Here is an 18216-nt window from a genome sequence, read left to right on the forward strand (position 1 = left end):
TTATTTAGCCTCTGGCTATGAGCACACTTGAGCTTCCAGAAGGCAGTGTGAGCATTGAGCATGATTTTACACAAAATACAAGGACGGTTGTCAAATGGAGATCTGGGTCAATAACAAAGCTTTTGAAATCCATTAGCCTACATGACTCACAAAACCACAGCCCCCAGCTCCCTTGGATTGAACCCCTTAAACACCCATGACCCATAATGGTTTTCAGTGTGCTAACATCTCACTGGTTGTGCTCAGTAGGCCTGAACATCCCTCTGTCCTGGTTGGTTTCTCCCAACTCTGCCTCCAGGCATCTCCTACATGAAACTGGGAAGTTAGGATGAGCGAGGCTGGCTGCGGGCTAGAAGAAGGTTTCAGCACAGAGGGAAGACTTACAGACATGATAGAAAGGAGACTTGATAGAAGTCTGGAGGGGTTTCAACAAAGAACCAGAGGGAATGAAAAGACTAGGCCTAGATGGGAAGAAGGCATCCTGACAGGCAGGCAGCCAGCGAGGGAGGACACGCTGCACTTCTACGGGAATCGGGAAAATCGATGACCTGGCTTCCACGTGGGATCGGAATGAATCAGTGAGTAGACTGAGATGGGATAAAGACTTGAGCCTAGTCATTCCTGCATCCCTGGGGGAGGAAGTAGGCAGTAGAGGCATCCCCATGTTAACGATTATGAAAGAAGTCCACAAATGTAGGTATTAGAGACCAGCTTAGATTGTACTTGCATCCACGTCTCTCACTGTCTTCGAGCCTAATGCAGATTTCTTAGGCCTGCTCCCGCTGATGTCTGGTAATACAGCTAGCAAATTCCCAATGTTTACTGTCAGGTGTTGCTGCTGCCTTTTCTTTCCTCTCAACATTCCTCTTAAGGTGCTCATGAGTTAAAAGTTAGGACTTACCCACACACAGGTTAGTTTTCCCTCCTGGCTCACATCAGCCACCTGCAGTCACGGCCTTTCCAGAAGCTGGGAGTGTTCTTCATGGCTCTCTCAGAAACAGCTGGTATGAGGAGAAAGACTCAGAGCAAAACTGCATTCCAGCTTAACCACTACGCTCCCTGCATTCTCTCGTAAAGGCAGTGACTTGGTTGTGCATCCGAAGCACTTGGTTTGCTCCCAGTGGTGAATTTTAGGGGACTGCCTCATCTCAGACGTGGCCAACAGATTCCCATTTGCCTCCGGTCACCTCCAGTGATCAGGACAACCAAAGGAAACTTGTACATTTAACTTGGATCTTGTATTAGTTTCCTGAGATTGCTGTAATTACTACAAATCTGATTGATTAAGACAACAGGAACTTTTACTGTTCTAGAGCCAGAAGTCGAAAATCAAGGCGTCAGCAGGGACATCGTGTTCCCTCTGACAGCTCTTCCAACTTTGGCGGCTCCAGGTTTTCTAGGCTTGTGGTAGCATCACTCCAGTCTCTCCTACCATAGTCTCATTGCCGCCTCTTTTACTTAAAAAATTAAACCACCCCCACAAGAACAAACAAAAAACCCTCCACAGACACAAATTTATAAAGTAACAGAGCCTATCCTAAAAACCATTAAAATTGGGGGACTTTTTCTGAATTTTGTTTTAGATATGTGTAAATATCATTTTCTCACAAAAAATGGGTATAAAATATAAACAAAGTCTAAGCCCATTTCATTACTTCCTCCTCTTCTGTCTCAAAACTCCCTCTGCCTTTATCTTAGAAAGCATGTGATTGCACTCATGGCCCACCCAGACAATCCAGGATAAATTCATCAAGATTTTTAACTTAGCCCTGGCTGGGGTGGCTCAGTGGATTGAGTGCAGGCCTGTGAACCAAAGGGTTGTCGGTTCAAGTCCCAGTCAGGGCATATTCCTGAGTTGTGGGCCAGGTCCCCAGTTGGGGGTACACAAGAGGCAACCACACACTGATGTTTCCCTCCGCCCCTTACCTTCTCAGTAAAAATAAATAAAAAATCTTAAAAAAAAACTATTTAAAAAAAGATCTTTAACTTAATCACACTGCTTGCCCTAGAAATTAGCATTCATTCTTTGCCCTAGAAAATCATATGACAAGTTCCAGCAATTGATATGGATTTAGTTCTTGGAGGCCACCATTCCATTCCGCCCATTGTATATCCAGATTATAAGACTAAAAACAAATTTGCTTTTGAAGCAATCAGGGAAATTTGAATATGAACTGATTATTAGATGATACTATCAAATTCTAATTTTGTTAGATGGTGAAAATAACAGGAGCTTTTTTTAAAGAAAGATTTTTAGAGAGAGGGAAAGGGAGGACAAAAGAGGAGAGAAACATCAGTGTGTGGTTGCCTCTCGTGCATCCCCTACTGGAGCCTGTGCGGCAGCCGAGGCCTGTGCCCTGACTGGGAATTGAACCAGTGACCCTTTGGTTCTCAGGCTAGCATTCAATCCACTGAGCCTCTCAGCCAGGGCTGACAGAGGTTTTTAGAAAGTTAGTAGGGAAACATTCTTAAGTATTCAGATACAATGACATGTCAGGGTTTTGTTGGTCAAGATGGTGGCATAGATAAACACACCTTGCCTCTTCACACAACCACATTGAAATTACAACTGAATATAGAACCATCACTCAGAACTGGCAGAAATCAAGTTGAGTGGAAGTCCCAACAGCTACAAAATTAAAGAAACCACATCCATCCAGACCGATAAGGGGGCAGAGTCAGAACAGACTGGCCCTAGACTCGTGTGGTAGATAAAAATTTGGGAGGGAGCCCTGGCTGGTGTGGCTCAGTGGATTGAGGGCCGGCCTGTAAACCAAAGGATCACGGTTCAATTCCCAGTCAGGACATAGCCTGGGTTGCAGGCCAGGTCCCCAGTGGGGGCCATGTGAGAGGCAACCACACATTGATGTTTCTCTCCCACTCTTTCTCCTTTCCCTCTCTCTAAAAATGAATTTTAAAAAAAATGGGAGGGATATCTTGGGAGCAAGGAGTCTCAACTCCACACCAGAACCCCCAGCCCAGGGTTCCAGTATCAGGAAGATCAGTCCCCTTAACTTCTGGCTGCAAAAGCCAGCAAGGACTGAGTCAGTGGAAGAAACTTCTGGAGTCCCAAGGGGTTTCCCTTAAAGAACCCACACATGGACTTACTCTGACTCATTCCCTCTGATATCCAGCATCCGAGTAGCTCCTTCAAAGGCGCCAGTGTCATACAAGGAGAAACTGAAATGTCTGGCATCAAGGTGAGAGCTGGGGGAGAGCTTTCTCCCAGACAAAAGGTAGGCAGAGGCCAATGTCCGTTTCCTTAGCCCTCCTCCCACAGAGCCGGCAGGCAGGTGCCATATCTGAGACTCCATCAACCTGCCTAACACTGTTTGCCCCACCCTGGAGATCCCTAGAGACTCCCCCAAGCCTCGCCCAATAGGAGTTCACCCAAGCTGTTTTTCCACATGAATGGCTGGTCTTCACTCATGCTTTACAACCTCTTAAGTCCTATCAAACAAGGAACAGCTGGCCTCGGTGAGCACCCAGCCCCCCCACCCCTTGTACCTCTTGCTAATAGATCCGGGCCCAGCACTAGCAGCAGCCAGCCTAGAGTCACGGCTTGGCTTCACCTGGGAATCTCCAAGCCCAGCACAAGTAGCAGCCATGTCAGATTGTTTTATAGCCAAAGCAGGGTGGTTCCAGGTAGAACACAAGTGAGGGCTGACCTTGGCCTGTACCACCCAGGGAATTCCAGAGCCTGCACACCCAGTGGACAGCTACAAACACATTGGAGCACCTTCATCCTGCCCCTGCACAGCTGATCCTCCACAGAGGGCAGAGATTGGTGGTCAGTGGTCACAGCCAGTCTTTCCAGCTGACTGGCCTGAGTAAATCCCTCCCATTGACCTGCCAACAGCGATGAAGACTCAACTACAAGAGGAAGGTGTACTCAGCCCACACAAAGACTGTATGTAGCTTGAGTGCCCAGCTTGGGTGATAGGGGAGGCTGTGCCACTGCACCCTACAGGACACCTATTATATTAGACCACACTAATAAGACTTGGAGTCAAAGCAGCTCTACCTCATACATAGAAACAAACACAGGGAGGCTGCCAAAATGAGAAGACAAACATGGCCCAGCCCTGGCTGGTGTGGCTTAGTGAATTGAGCACCAGCCTGTGAACCAAAGGGTCACAGGTTTGATTCTGAGTCAGGGTGCATGCCTGGGTTGCAGGCCAGGTGCCCACCTGGAGACACATGAGAGGTGGCTACACATCGATGATTCTCTCCCAATCTCCAGCAGTTCCCCTCACTCTAAAAATAAATAAAATCTTTTAAAATTATATGCATATAAAAAAAAAGAAACATGGCCCAAATGAAAGTACAGATCAAAACTCCAGAAAAGAGCTAAAGGAAATGGAGATAAGCAATCTATCAGATGCAGAGTCAAAACACTGGTTATAAGGATGCTCAAGGAACTTAGTGAGGACCTCAGCAGCATAAAAAACATTCAGTCAGAAATGAAGGATATGCTAATTGAAATAAAGAATAATTTATAGGGAAACAGCAGTAAAGTGGATGAAGCCGAGTGTCAGATCAATGATTTGGAACATAAAGCAAAAAACAACTAATCAGAACAAGAGAGAAAAAAAAAGAAACCAAAAACAAGGATAGCATAAGCAACCTGTGTGACAACTTGAAGCATTTCAACATTTGTGTCATAGGGATGCCAGAAAACAAAAAGCAAGAAACTAGAAATCCCTTTGAAAAAATAATGAAAGAAAACTTCTCTAATTTGTTGAAGGAAATAAACATACAAGTCCAGGAAACACAGTGAATCCCAAACAAGATGGATGCAAAGAGGCCCACCCCCAACACTCATCAGAATAAAATGCCAAAGGTTAAAGATAAAGAGAGAATCTTAAAAGCAGGGGAAAAAAAGCATTACTTACCTATAGGGGAGTTTCCATAAGACTCAGCTGATTTCTCAAACTTTGTAGGCTAGAAAGATTGGCAGGGAACAAAGTCATGAAAAGCAGGCACCTACAGCCAAGATTGCTCTACCCAGCAAAGCTGTCATTTAGCATCAAAGTGCAGGTAGATCTTTCCAGACAAGAAAAAGCTAAAGGAGTTCATCTTCACCAAACCATTATTAAATGAAATGTTAAAGGGGCGTATTTAAGAAAAGATAAAAACTATGAACAATAAAGTGGCAATAAATACATACTTGTCAACATTTGAACCTAAAAAACAAACTAAGTAATCAAGAACAGAGACAGAATCATGGATATTGAGAGTGCTTTGATGGTTGCCAGATGGGAGGCAGGCATGGGGAAATGGTTGAAGAGGTAAGGAAATTTGTACTTATTAAGAAGTACAAATAGGTAGTTACTGAATAGCCATGGGGATGTTAAGATCAATATAGGAAATGGAGTAGCCAAAGAACCTACATGCATTGTAGCCACATTTAGACCTTGCCATGTAGCCTAGTTGGTTGGGTGTTGACCCTGATATGCCAAGGCTGTGAGTTGAATCCCAGCATGCATTGTGGGGGAGCTTTGTCCAGCAGAGCACCCCCATCCACCACGAATGAGAGTAAGTCTACCAAGACATGATCTGCTTGGGGAGCATATCTCTCAAAGGAGAAGGGCCAGGAGCCTGTTTGTTCCTCAATGGGCTTTTTTTAAAAATTATTTTTACTTTTTTGTTTTTTTTAAAGATTTTATTTATTTCTCTTTAGAGGTGAAGGGAAGGAGAGAGGGAGAGAAACATCAGTGTGTGGTTGCCTCTCATGCGTTCCCTGCTGGGAACTGGCCTGCAACCCAGGCATGTGCCCTGACTGGGAATCGAACCATGGTCCCTTGGTTCACAGTCCTGCGCTCAATCCACTGACCTACACCAGCCAGGGCTCAATGGGCTTTTATTGGCTTCAATTTGCACAGGAATACAGGTAGAGCTCATTAATCATTGTCAGGCAGTAAGGATCAAACAATAGGTAACATTTAAAGAACGATGAGAACTTACTCAGAGTCAGGGTCAGTTAGCCTAAGGGGCTATAAGACTCTGGGAAACAAACTCATCACAAGCATGGATCCTTATCAGAAATTTAAGGGTATTCTTAACAAAGCAGGTTTCACAGGATTTTATACATTCTTTCTTAGGCCTGATTGCCCTGGGGAACCGGCCATTCCTGCCCAGGGCTGCACCACCTTCTTGCATTGTTTCAGGCTTAAGCCAGGAAGAAGTAAGGCAGCCAAGAGATTAGGAGACTTCTCACAGCCAGAATGAGGACTCAGGCTATGTCAAAGCTGAGGAATGAGGGTCCATCCTCCCGCTTGCTATAGTCCCCCAAGTCCTTCCCTGAGGGCTCCTTCATGACCATGCCTTTTTTTTAGGTTATCCCTCCCTTGAGGAATCTAATCCATCATTGGCTAACCAGTTATCTGCCTGGGGCTAAGCAGGGTAAAGTAAAAGGCACCCAGCCAGGAAGATAAGCTTTGTCTCCTTAGTGGCTTATGGTCCCAAGGTCTCCTTACTCAGCTTTAGCCCTGGGCAGATACAGCTTCTGAAACCAGATAGGGTGGTCCCCAACAATGCATGACTCATGGACATGAACAATGGTGTGGGATTGCCTGTGGGGGAGTAGGGGTGCTGGGTGGAGAGGGACAAAGGGGGTAAAATCAGGACAACTGTAATAGCATAGTCAGTAACATGTAATTAAAAAATAAAATAAAATACTCCAGACCTTCTCATCCTCTCTGAAAAAAATGGTGAATCAAGGTGACCCACATTTAGCCCTGACTGGTGTGGCTCCATTGGTTGGGCATCATCCTCAAAGTGAAAGGTCACCAGTCAGGGCCCATGCCTGGGTTGCAGGTTAGGTCAGCAGTCCAGATGTAAACAAGAAGCAACAGACTGATGTTTCTCTCCCCTTTCCCCTCCCTTTTAAAAAACAAAAAAAGGAAAAATTAGCCACATTTAGACCTTGCCATGTAGCCTAGTTGGTTGGGTGTTGACCCTGATAGCCAAGGCTGTGAGTTCAATCCTCAGTCAAGACACATACAAGAATCAACCACTGAATGCACAAATAAGTGGAACAACAAAATTGATATTTCTCTTTTCCTCTTCTACAATCAATAAATACTAAAAAATTTTTTCAAAGATGAGCCACACCCTGGCTGGTGTAGTTTAGTGGATTGACTGCAGGCTGCGAACCAAAGGGTCGCCAGTTCAATTCCCCATCAGGGCACATGCCTGGGTTGCAAGCCGGATCCACAGTATGGGGGGTGTGAGAGGCAATCACACATTGGTATTTCTCTCCTCTAAAAATGAACATGAAATCTTAAAAAAAAAAAAGCTTAAAAGAAAAAAGATGAGCCACATTTAATACCTGTTGAAAGGGGGTGACAACTGTGTTATAAAACTTAAATTGATGGAGATTACAAATAATTATCTTGTGCCAGAAGAAGTCAAAATATCAATGATTATTGTCCCTGATTTTTTTGTTATACATAACTTTAACTCAGAAATTTTAATTCTAAGAATTTCTCCTAAGTGAGTAACCCAAACATTGTGCAGGACACTGTTTTCAACAACACTGTACGAAGTTAATCATGTTATAATCATTTGCTGGAACACTATGCTGCAACTAAAATGTCAGTATTTAGATTTCTGGTAAATTGCTTCTCGGCCTTTTGGCTAAGATTGTGTAGACTTCTGGGCAAGATGGAGGCGTAGGTAGAAATGCTTCACCCCCTTGTGCAACCAATTAAGGATCACAACCTTGAAACAAAAACACCCAGAACTGCCACAAAATTGATCTGTATGGAAGCCTGACAACCGAGGATTTAAAGAAGCCACATTCATCCAGACGGGTAGAGGGGCAAATATGGGAAGCTGGGGCTAAGAGGACATGGCGTAGTGGTCGTGAGGTGGTGGTCAGCAGAATGGGCGGCCCCACATTCACATGGTGGATAAAAATTGGGAGGGATACCTTGGGAGTGAGCAATCCAAGCCCCAGTCCAGACCATGCAGCCCAGTGTTCAGGGTCCTGGAAAACAAAGTCTCCTAACTTCTGGCTGTAATAGCCAGTGGGGTTGGAGTGGAAGAAGACACTGCTGATCTCTCAGGAGAGTCCATTTAAAAGGCCTGCATGGTTCTAAAATGTACTTAAACGTACCCACTCCAGGAACCACCACCAGGGCAACACCTAGAAGGTGGAATGGATGTGAAGTGAATTGGGTGGAAACGGGGCCAGTGCTGATCAAGCCTCCAGCAACCAGGCAGCAGCACTGTCACCTCACCGCTCCCTCCCCCACATACAGAGGCACAAAGAAGAAGATTGCCCCACCCCGGTGAATGTCTAAGACTCCTCCCCATACAACTTAACAGGTGCACTGAGACAGGGAGTCAAAGCAGTTCTGCTTAATACACAGAAGCAAACACAGGGAGGCTGCCAAATTGAGGAGACAAAGACACATGGCTCAAACAAAAGAACAGAACAAAACCCCAGAAAAATACTAAACAGAGATAGCCACCTATCAGATGCAGAGTTCAGAACACTGGTGATAAGGATGCTCAGAGAACTCAATAAGTACAGGAAAAGCATATGGGAAAAAATGAAGGCTATAGTAAGTGAAATAAAGGAAAATCCACAGGGAACCGACAGTGAAGGGAAGGAGGTCAGGGTTCAAATTAACAATTTGGAGAAGAAGGAAGAAATAAACTTTCAACCAGAACAGAATGAAGAAACAAGAATTTAAACAAACAAAAACAAAATGGAGAGAGAATAAGACAAGACTCGGACATCTCCAAAAGTGTCAACATCCAAATCATAGGAATGCCATAAGGTGAAGAGGAAAAGCAAGAAGTTGAAAACTTATTTGAAAAAATAATGAAAGACAACTTCCCTAACTTGGCAAGGGAAATAGACATACAAGCCCAGGAAGCACATAGAATCCCAAACAAATTGGGCTCAAAAGAGGACCACACCAAGATACATCATAACTAAAATGGTAAAAATTAAAGAATCTTAAAAGCAGGAAGAGAAAAAGGCAGTCACCTACAAAGGAGTTCCCATGAGACTAGCAGCTGATTTCTCAAAAGAGACTTTAAAGGCAAGAAGGGGCTGGAAAGAAGTACTCCAAGTCATGAAATACAAGGACCTACATCCAAGATTGCTCTATCTAGCAAAGCTTTCATTTAGAATGGAAGGGCAGATAAAGTGCTTCACAGATAAGGTCAAGTTAAAGGAGTTCATCATCACCAAGCCCTTATTGTGTGAAATGTTAAAGGGACTTAAATTAAGAAAAAGATAAAAACTATGAACATTAAAATGACAACAAACTCACAACTATCAGCAACTGAATCTGAAAAACAAAACCAAACTAAGCAAACAACTAGAACAGGAACAAAATCATAGATACGGAGATCATTTGCAGGGAAGGAGAGAACGGGGAAAAGGTTCAGGGAATAAGTAGCATAAATGATAGGTACAAAATAGGGCGAGGTTAAGAACAGTATAGGAAATGAAGGAGCCAAAGAACTTATATGTATGACCCACGGACATAAACTAAGTGGGGGGATGCTGGAAGGAATGAGGGTGCCAGGCGGAGGATGGCAAGGGGGGAAAATTGGGAGAACTGTAATAGCATAATCAATCAAATATACTTTAAAAATGTCAATATTGCCCTGGCTGGTGTAGCTCAGTGGATTGAGCACCGGCCTGTGAACCACATGGTGGTTCGATTCCCAGTCAGGGCACATGCCTGGGTTGCAGGCCAGTTCCCAGCAGGGGACACACCAGAGGCAACCATTGATATTTCTCTCCCTCTCTCCTTCCCTTCCCCTCTAAAAGATAAATAAAATCTTTTTAAAAAATTTTAAATGTCAATATTGACAGGAAATTATAGTCAAAATCAATTAAGTGGAAAGGGTTATATAGCCTTATATCAGTCCATGTTAATCAGTATCAGTATTAATCAGTATTAATACATATTAATCAGTATTAATATGTATCAGTCCATATTAATAACAAATACATGCACAAGCACACACAACACATACTCATACATATATGAAGGAGTACATATCAAAGACCAGGACTTATACCAAATTATCAGTAAGAGTTATGAACTCTGGGTGGTGAGTGTGCGAAATTCTTATTCTTTACCTTTTAGCATTATTTTATTTTTCTACTATAAACACCTATTATAGGTAGAATTAAAGAAAATGTGGATGAGCGAAGCAGGGGAGGGCAACAGGAAAAACTGGGAGAAAGCTAGTAAAACAATTTTTTTTTAAAGATTTTATTTATTTATCTTTAGAGGGGAAGGGAAGGAGAGAGGGAGAGAAACATCAATGTATGGTTGCCTTTCGTGCGTCCCCTGCTGGGAGTTGGCCTGCAGGGAACTGGCCTGCAACCCAGGCATGTGCCCTGACTAGGAATTGAACCGCGATCGTCTGAGTTGCAGGCCCGTGCTCAATCCACCGAGCTACACCAGCCAGGGCTAATAAAACGATTTTTAAAAATTTACAGAGAAAATATAAGTGGGAACCACAGACGAGTTTACCACATGATCTTAAGGAGGCAATATGCGTGCTTGGAGGTGGGGTAGGGGAGGGTGCTCCCTGGATATATATTTGAGGTGCATGCTCCCAAGAATTCTGTTGCTTCTCTTGACATTTTCCAAAGTGTTTCCGTACAACAGCTCCACAGATCACAGAGAAGGGCTTATGTCCAAGTTTCAGCATTGCTAGATTAACAGCAACACATTATGTTTACTATGCATCACTTGACACACATTCACTGGGTCACAGAACCCTTTGTTTTGTCTTAGAAAATAACAGGACTTTTGCTTAACATACTTCAGGAAATGTCAATGTAAAACCCTGAAAAATAAGGGTTCTATACCACGTATTTCTGCTGAGCTTCTGGCCTGTTGTCCTAGATTGATTCATCTCAAAACAGCCCCACATTTATCATATCTTTGGAGTCTCAAGCTTTAGTTTTGAACATAATCCGCATCTTGCTGTCAGTTCATTTAGAGCAGTGTTTTTCAAACTAGATTCCCAACCACTAGTGGGTTTAGAAATCAACGTGGTCACAATGTACTTTATCTTAAATACCAAAATACAATTCAGAGGGGAGCAAGTAATGCTTTGGCAAAACTTTTGTGTACGTTATTTGCATGTCTGTATTGGTCACAATATTTATGAAATGCACTTATTATTGAGTTGCAATCAAAAGAAAACTGAAAGCCACTGAATTAAAGAGATGGATTTATTGATAGATAAAATTGACACCTATTTCAAACACCCAAACCCTTTCCTTGTATATATTAGGAAAATTTAAAGAAAAAAATATCAAAGCAATACAGCCAACTAGATCCCCAACTTACAAACAAGTACCAAACGTTTGTTTAATGGGTCCTTAGAGGTTTTCTCAAAGAAACTATCATAAAGAAATTAGGCTGCCAATTAGTTCACAAAAGCCAATTTAAACAATGTGGCTGAACTACAGTACCAAGGTTATTAAATTTCTCTACTTCACTTATTTGTATCACAGCTTCAGTGTATCTCATGCGCACACTCTCCCCACACCCACACCTTGGTCCCGGCACCACGCAACTCCTCGCAGTGCAGGCAGACACCTGCCGTCGGACAGGGCTGCCCCGCGTTGTGCTTCGCCTTTCGGAGGAGTCAAGACCAGAAGCTCAAACAGCCTTAGTAGCTGAGGTAGAAATACAGGGCTCTCCAGAACATCTTCTACAAGGCCTGAGCCTGTTTCCCTCCCACCGGCATCCTGACTCTGGCACAAGGTCAAACACAAGAAAGACTTTTTTGCTCACCAACGGTCTCTTTTTTCATTTTAATCCATCTTTAGGAGAGATTGCCTACTAAAAAGGATCAATGGTTCACTCCACCTTTTTTTAGAACCCCCAAACTATAAAATACAGGGCTATGGCAGAAGTAAGGCCTACTTGAATGTGGTTGGTAGGGAATAATATGGGTGTAATAATTTAGTTTTAATTTGAACATTTAGCCTAAAATGTCGTATGGTATGTTGGAGTGTGATATTATGTTAAAGAATTACATGCTTAGGAGTTTTTCATTAGAAAGGGGCATTATTTGTGCCATATCCCTATATTATATGTCTCACTGGCTTTAATGTTGATGTTTTCGATATTGCTATGTACTGATACATAATGTTGACAAAATCAATACCTGTTTTAAATCATGTGACTGCTTTTCTCATAAACTGTTTAGATACAAAAATTCTATTACCAACCAGTTTCTCTGCACCAGGAGACACACACCGGTGCCTAAAGCAGCAGCACAGGCTAAGCAAACTCAGGAATTCGGGGTTAGGTAGAATGCCATTCCTAACTCAGCTCCCTGCTCTCAGCAATGTCATCACGTCCTGGGAGACTGTGAGGAGCTACGCTGAGGAGCACACACGAGGGGAACACCCAGTGAGAGCTGCTCTATGAAGCCCCTCAAATGCAGTACAAACACATCAACCCCTAGCCTCACTCACATGGCCAGAACACAAACTGCCATTCCTGGCAGGATTTCCCCCACAGGGAACAAATGTTAACCAAGGTGCTACGTTCTCAGATGAGACCTACCATTGCCTGGTGGGAACCAGGTTTTTAGTATTGGCTGCCTGGTCCCAGGATTCACTGGTCTCACTCCTGCAGCTGCAGGAAGGGTTCTCTGTGCAGCCTAAGCTTGAGGGAAAGGTAGTAACACTGGCTCATTCTTCAATCATCACCTGAGCACATGTCCTCTGGTTTGGCCATCAAATAGGGACAGCAGTTCCAATCCACATTGCAGGCGCCAGGGCCCACAACCCACATGTCTCAGGGAAAACTGGCTGCAACAGCATGCCTATGTGGCCAGCAGCCTGGGGCCCTCCAGATGGCAGACATGCTGATTCATAGCTAACACATGCCGTTTTCCGGTTCTACCTCTTGCTTTTGTGTACCAGGCAGGACAAGTTCAGGAGTTTATTTTGGGAAAGGGTTAGAAATCACTTCAGCATATACTTTTCAGGTTCTGCCAGGCAACCTTTTATTACATCGGAAAAGCAACACTAGGCACTAGATCTTGCAAGATAAGTTCTGATGAACTCTAAACTTTCTGAAATTAAAAATGCATAACCACTGTAAAGTTTTTAAAGAACAAAAATGTTAAATACAAACTTTCATATGCAAAATAGATTACTGTATAACTGGTAACCTCAGAGCCAAGTACTAAATTTTCTTCCACAAACTTCAGTAGGAGTGGAGTGGGGTGTTTAAATCCTAATAAGTACAAAACTTAATTTTAGCTTTCTATATAGAAAAAAAAAACTTTGAGGAAAAATAGCTTTAAATTGAATAGCATCTTTTGAAATAAACAGCTCAGGCCAGCCCTTACAATTCTGAGGTTTATACTCTACCAGATCTGGGATGAAAATGAAAATTTAGGGTTTACGGTTACTTCGAATCCAGTTTTGAGAGCAATCACCTCATTTCCAGAAAGGAAAGTCTCTGTAGGATGACCATGACGCTCTTCTGAAGATGCCTGGATAGCCAGAGTGCCTTGGCCACAGTTCTGCTTTTCCATGACACAGTGCCAATGCCGCGTGGGTCTCAGGCTTCCTCTGAAAAGCAATCAGAGCTCTACACTGCGGCGCTTCTCCCGGCATTTTCAAGCCTCAAAAAAAATATCTCGAGCTCCAAGTTGGCAGTTACTGCTCCAGCACTAGAGTTAATTAACCCTCCCTTCCTTCCTTCCTTCCTTCCTCCCCCCAGTGAGTTCCTGCCCCATCTTCAGCAGGCACTGGAAGCTTGATTAACATTCTTTTCAGAAATAAATAGTTCAAACAAGTAATTCCAAGTTAACTGTAAAAGAGCAGCAGAAACAGCCACTGCCCATTACGTTTGCAGATGAGTCAGAGAATGAATACACGTGAACAAACACAGAAAAAAACAACTCATAGAATAAATCCTGCATTTTACACATTCACAGGGGGGAAAATCTTTAAAACAAAGTATTAATTAGCGTTTGTTCCTATGTGGGTTGAAGAGTCCAGGGCTCTGAGCAAGCATATCCTTTCAAACACGGTTGCAGGCAGCCCTCCGCATACCAAGTCAGGGCACTAGGGTGCAGGGCCTTCATGCTTGTCAGTACCTGTGACAGAACAGGTGATGCAGGGACTTTTTAACCCACAATGCATGAGGTATATGAAAATGTCCCTCCGAGAAAGAACCACCAGCAGCTAAGGGACTGGGTAGGGCGTTCTCACAGCAACTGCTGATGGAGGATTTCCCACACCATCTTCTTCCGGAAGAGAGGCATCTGGTGCTGCAAAGAATCCACCGACAACACAGATGTTAACATTTCCTTGCACAGCCTCAACAGCCTCTGGGTGCAGTCACGTAAACACAGCAGGGTGCTTATATCCTTTAGCAAAAGCCTTGACTGTTTACATCCTGGCACAGACTTATGAAGCCGTAAGAAAGGTTTATAATGTCTACTAGAGTGTACATTAGTGTTTTACATGTTAAGGAAAATCAAAGCAGGGTACAGAATTATACAACAGAGTCCAACAGCCTGATAACAAAAATGCACACCAAAAATGGGAATATCCAAGTGGCAGCACGAAAGATATCTTTTCTACTTAAATTACATATTCTGCTTTTTAATAAAAGCATGAATTCTATTTAAGTAAGGAAAATAAAGCCAAATCCACAGATTTCTTTCTGCTCTATGAAATGTGGTAGGTACATCACCAGTACTGCTCAAGTAGCAACTTCTCCCCCTCAAGTCTCATGTCATCGGGCTCAGAAAAAATAACTGGCTGTTATTTAGAAGCATCAAAGAATGAGATGCTTTGTTTAATGTTTTTCTGCTTTAACTGATAATCACTATAGAGGCAATTTCAAACCAGCAAACACACATGATAAATCCAAATTCACCTATAATTCAACTAGTCCTCTTTTTGATGACACCAGAAGTTTGTGACTTTGAGGTTGTCCTGGTGTCTCATTATAAACAGCCGGACACACGTTCCTACAAAGTGATTTCCTACCGGGAGGGGCCTAGAAAGTCTTCATACCTGGATTTGTGCATTTTAAATAGCTCAAAACATGTAGTCAAAAACTGTACATTTATTCTGAAAGTAACCAATAAGTGTCCTTATTTTACACTGGAATTATATTCATTCCGCGTGGGAGCCCTAGTTATTTCACGTTGCTCTGAAGCTCAGAAGGGGGTTCCCAGTCCTACTCTTTATTCTGTAAGTACAGTTTGGTAGACATCTACATCAAAATGAGGTCTCTTTAAGAAAAGTATTTTTAAAGGAGATCAGCCTTGGTTGTAAAACCATTGAGAATCCTCTATTACAAACACAAATTCTCATGAGCTCCCAACATATTTTAATGTTCACTCAAATACAGAGCAATGGAAAACCAGTAATAACTAGAACAAAAGGGAAAAGCAGTATTCATAGTTATGTCTTACACTTGTGGCTTAGGTTCTCACAAAGCCTAATTTTCCCTGGCTGTTACATATTCTGACCTGCCTCCTTCAGAAAAAATATCAGTAACACTGAGACAAACCAATGCGCACTGGATCGGAAAGAGAGCAAACTGACCCAATAGCCACGAATGATCAGGGAGGATAAACCTGAGAGCAGATGCAGTGACAAGCCCTCACACCCGTGTGAGTGGGGCTCAGCCAAGGCTTATGGCAGCGGCAGGAGCACGGCTACCGTTATCAGCATCTCCACATGTGCCAGGCCTAAGTTTATCTTGTTTAGTAGCAAGTGGATGAGGAAGGGTCTTCACTCACCTGAGTAAATGTGATAGGTTTGTCCCTAGACATATAATCTGCATATTTACAAGTAAACATTCCACAATCACTCCCGTTCAACTGTTGAGGAATCTCCTGAAATTACAAAAAAAAAAGATGAGAAGAAGAGGTAAAATTTCAACAAATGCAAATTACTCTGACTTTTTCTAAATATAACTGTGGATCAACAATATTATAAAGTAAATGTTAAGTGTGGCATTACACAATTAGTCTTTATGTGGCATTAAAAATCCTAACTATGCCTGGCTGGTGTAGCTCAGTGGATTGAGTGCGGGCCTGTGAACCACATGATCGCAGTTCGATTCCCAGTCAGCGCACATGCCTGGGTTGCAGGCCAGTTCCCAGCAGGGGACTCACAAGAGGCAACCATACATTGATATTTCTCTCCTTCTCTCTTTCCCTTCCCCTCTAAAGATAAATAAATAAAATCTTAAAAAAAAAATCCTAACTATGACATAGAGTGTGTGACCCCACAGAAAATGTCTCAGAAGGAAAGACAAGAATTTGCCTCTTCCCTAGCCAGGACAAGACCACTGCTTTGGACACCCAGAAAGCTTCTTGAGAGGCTTTCACCAATTAGGATATCTTGCCTTGATTGCTCAGTTCTGTCCTGAGGCAAAAGTGCATCAAAAGCCCAAGTCAGCGGATTCCAAATGCACACATTCCCCAGGCCAAAAGCACTAATCTGCGACTGCCCCTCACACACTTTGGCTCAGTTCCCTTGAGCACAAGGTAATGAGAGTATAAGATAGTTTGATTCCATGGCTGGAAAACATACTCAATTTTTTTTGAAAAAACTTACGATGATTTATATTAAAAAAAAAGAGATTGTTTAAACATGCATACCACCCATATATATATATATATATGGTAGGACCTCTTTGTCCAAGCCCAGCATCTCTTACATGTGGGAGAGAAGTATAGACGCCAATATACAAATAAAGAGAATTTGGGTTTTTTCCCTTTAAAATTATTTATTTATTTATTTATTTATTTTTAGAGAGGGGGAAGGGAGAAACAGAGGAAGAGAAACAAGGCGTGAGAGAAACATCAATCGGTAGCCTCTTGCCACACCTCCAACCAGGACCTGGCCCACACCCCAGTGGCCTGTGTCTGGACCTCAACTGGCAAGGGGGACCTTCAGACTGGTGCTCAATCCACTGAGCCACCAGGCAGGGCTATTTTCCTTTTTACATTTCCTAGAACATAGTATTCATCCTAACAAACTCTTTTCCTCTTTAAAAAAAATACTTTTACTTATTTAGAGAAAAGAGAGTGGGAGTAAGGGGAAAGAGAAGCAGCGACGGGCTGCCTCTTGCACTCCACAGTCTAGGCACGTGCCCTGACTGGGAATCTAACCAGAATCCCTTTGCATTGTGGGATGATGCCAAACCAACTGAGCCACACCAGTCAGGGCCTAACATACTCTTCTTATATCTGTGCTCTCCTGAGCAAATTCCAAAGCTTACTGGTCTAATTATTCCACTTAGAAACAAAAATGCTTTTGGCTAGATGGACACAGGTTAGGGCTAAAACCAATTCATGTAGCTTACTTTAAAAAGAAGCCATTAGGACTCAAAGATGCATGCATTTTCAACCCCTAATGAGATTCAAATCTGGCAAGATCCAAAGCACAGTCACAAATAGCACACTTGACTCTTGAGGACGCATGGCATGGGACCCTTAAGAGATAGTTATAGACTTCTGGTCAAGATGGAGGTGTAGACATGCTTTGCCTCCTTGCGCAACCATAGAAACAATTACAACCAGATCTCAAAATCAAATAACACCCAGAACCATCAGAAAAATCAAATTGTATGGAAGTCTGACGAAAAAGGATTTGAAGAAGTCACATTCATCTGGATGAGTAGGAGGGGCAGAGTTTGTGGAGAAGGGGCAGAAAGGTGGTGGGGCACGGAGAGGCAGTGACAGGGGCAGCACAGGCAGCATGGACAGCCTCACATTCACATGTGGTAGATAAAAGTCAGGAGGGATACCTTGGGAGTGAGCAATACCCACACCAGGCCAGACTACACAGCCCAGGGTTCCAACACTGAGAAGATAAACCCCCAGTACCTCTGGCTGTAAAAACCAGTGAGGCTTGGGGAGGTGAAAGAAACTGCTGATTTTTGCCACTTAAAGGGCCCACATGGACTTAGAATGTCCCCTACTCAAACAACATGGGAGCAGCTGGAAAGGCGCCAATCACATATGGGAGGTGGGTGAGGTGACTGGAAGCCAGGTGAGTTCTAGGCAGGCCTCCAGAAGCCAGGCAGTGGCAATGTCCCCTCTCTGGGCCACCCCTCCCCACACACCGAGCCACTAAGCAGTGAAGTGTGTTGCCCCACTCTGGCAAATACCTAAGGCTCCACCCCACACAATTTACAGGTGCCTTTTCTACATAGGCCACGC

The 18216-nt window shown here is 43.3% G+C and overlaps 1 protein-coding gene across 6 annotated transcripts in view; it reads right to left on the reverse strand.

Annotated features, from left to right (window-relative positions):
- Positions 1–11796: 11796 nt before the first annotated feature.
- The window catches only part of SENP2 (SUMO specific peptidase 2), a 37773-nt gene continuing 31353 nt past the window's right edge, over positions 11797–18216 (reverse strand). For 4 of the 6 annotated variants that reach the window (XM_037070962.1, XM_037070959.1, XM_037070958.1 and 1 more), the window contains 2 exons: positions 15784–15879; positions 11797–14121 (listed from right to left, as the gene is read on the reverse strand). In XM_037070962.1, coding sequence (XP_036926857.1) covers positions 14002–14121; positions 15784–15879 — 216 coding nt within the window. In that variant the 3' untranslated portion in view covers positions 11797–14001. Of the gene's footprint in view, positions 14296–15783; positions 15880–18216 lie in introns of all 6 variants that reach the window. The other 2 variants (XM_037070961.1, XM_037070960.1) reach the window with 1 other exon arrangement.

This window comes from Sturnira hondurensis, unplaced genomic scaffold, assembly GCF_014824575.4.
Source record: "Sturnira hondurensis isolate 20B ecotype Veracruz unplaced genomic scaffold, ASM1482457v3 Scaffold0019216, whole genome shotgun sequence".
Lineage (NCBI taxonomy): Eukaryota > Metazoa > Chordata > Mammalia > Chiroptera > Phyllostomidae > Sturnira > Sturnira hondurensis.